This window comes from Myzus persicae, unplaced genomic scaffold (assembly GCF_001856785.1).
Source record: "Myzus persicae strain clone G006 unplaced genomic scaffold, MPER_G0061.0, whole genome shotgun sequence".
NCBI classification, from domain to species: Eukaryota; Metazoa; Arthropoda; class Insecta; order Hemiptera; family Aphididae; genus Myzus; species Myzus persicae.
This window is the reverse complement of record NW_019103672.1, coordinates 1-1,224: the sequence shown is the minus strand read 5'-3', so window position 1 is coordinate 1,224 and position 1,224 is coordinate 1. Positions and strand designations below refer to the sequence as shown.

Below are 1,224 nucleotides of genomic sequence, written 5' to 3'. Positions count from 1 at the left end.
ATAGAAAATTTATACTACCCATTCCATTTTTATATAGGATTCTGATACTGATGATGATATTATCCCTTCCAATAACTCACATGAAAATTATGACGCTTCTAATTCAAGTTCGTCTGGTTGGTGTCCTTTAAACAGTAAGACTTCTTGTCCAGTGTTCAATTCTGAGTCTTTTGGAATCAACCCAGACATTCTTGAAACACTTAGTGATGGTACACCATATGACTTCTATTCTTTATTTATTGATGACGAAGTCTTAAATTTATTAGTAATTGAAACTAACAGATATGCTTGTGATTTACTTTCAACTCCTCGTGGTCCAAAATCTAGACTTAATAAATGGGTTGATGTTGACATAGTTGAGATTAAGACATTTTTGGGAATAGTTATGTGGATGGGGTTAAATCCACTACCAACTTTGGCAAGTTATTGGAGCAAAAATGCATTGTATCAAACACATATTCCTAAGTATATGACCAGAAATAGATTCGAATTGCTTTTGAGAACTTTTCATTGTTCAAACAATCAAACATGTCCTAGAGGTGACAGATTGTATAAAGTTCGTGGTTTGGTTGATATGCTAGTGATCAAATATAAAATATGCTACATACCAGGTGAAAATTTGTGTATTGACGAATCGGTGATTCCATTTGTTGGACGTTTGTCGTTTCGTCAATACATAAAAAATAAAAGGCATCGATACGGCATAAAAATATTTAAATTATGTATAAATGATGGGTATACTATTGGATTTAAAATATATGCTGGTCAAGAAGCTATCCCGGGAGTGTCAGTTTCAACGAAAATTGTAATGGAGTTAGCTGCAGATTATTTAGATGAGGGAAGAACCATGTTTACTGACAACTGGTACACATCAGTCAGTTTAGCAAATGAACTTTTAAGTCGATCCACAAATCTTGTTGGTACATTACGTTCTAACAGGAAGTTTAACCCAAAAGACGTAATAAATGCAAAATTAAAGAAAGGTGAAATAAAATCAAGCCAAAATGAAAATAATATTGTAATAATGAAGTGGAAGGACAAACGCGATGTACTTATGTTGTCAACAAAACACAAAGACAATTTAATAGAAATAACTAACAAGCGTGCTCAAAAATTATTCAAACCAAAAATGGTAATGGATTATAATAAGGCAAAAGGTTTTGTCGATATTTCTGATTTGAGAAGTTCTTACCATTCACCACTTCGTCGATCTTTAAAATGGTA

General features: G+C 32.5%; 1 protein-coding gene across 1 annotated transcript; it reads left to right on the top strand.

The window, feature by feature from the left end:
* Nucleotides 1–108: 108 nt before the first annotated feature.
* Nucleotides 109–1,132, top strand: LOC111035010 (piggyBac transposable element-derived protein 4-like; the record flags this gene model as incomplete). Its single annotated transcript, XM_022316488.1, has 1 exon — nt 109–1,132. A coding segment is annotated over one exon (1,024 nt), but the record flags the coding sequence as incomplete, so codon positions are not given.
* Between the last annotated feature and the right edge of the window lie 92 nt (nt 1,133–1,224).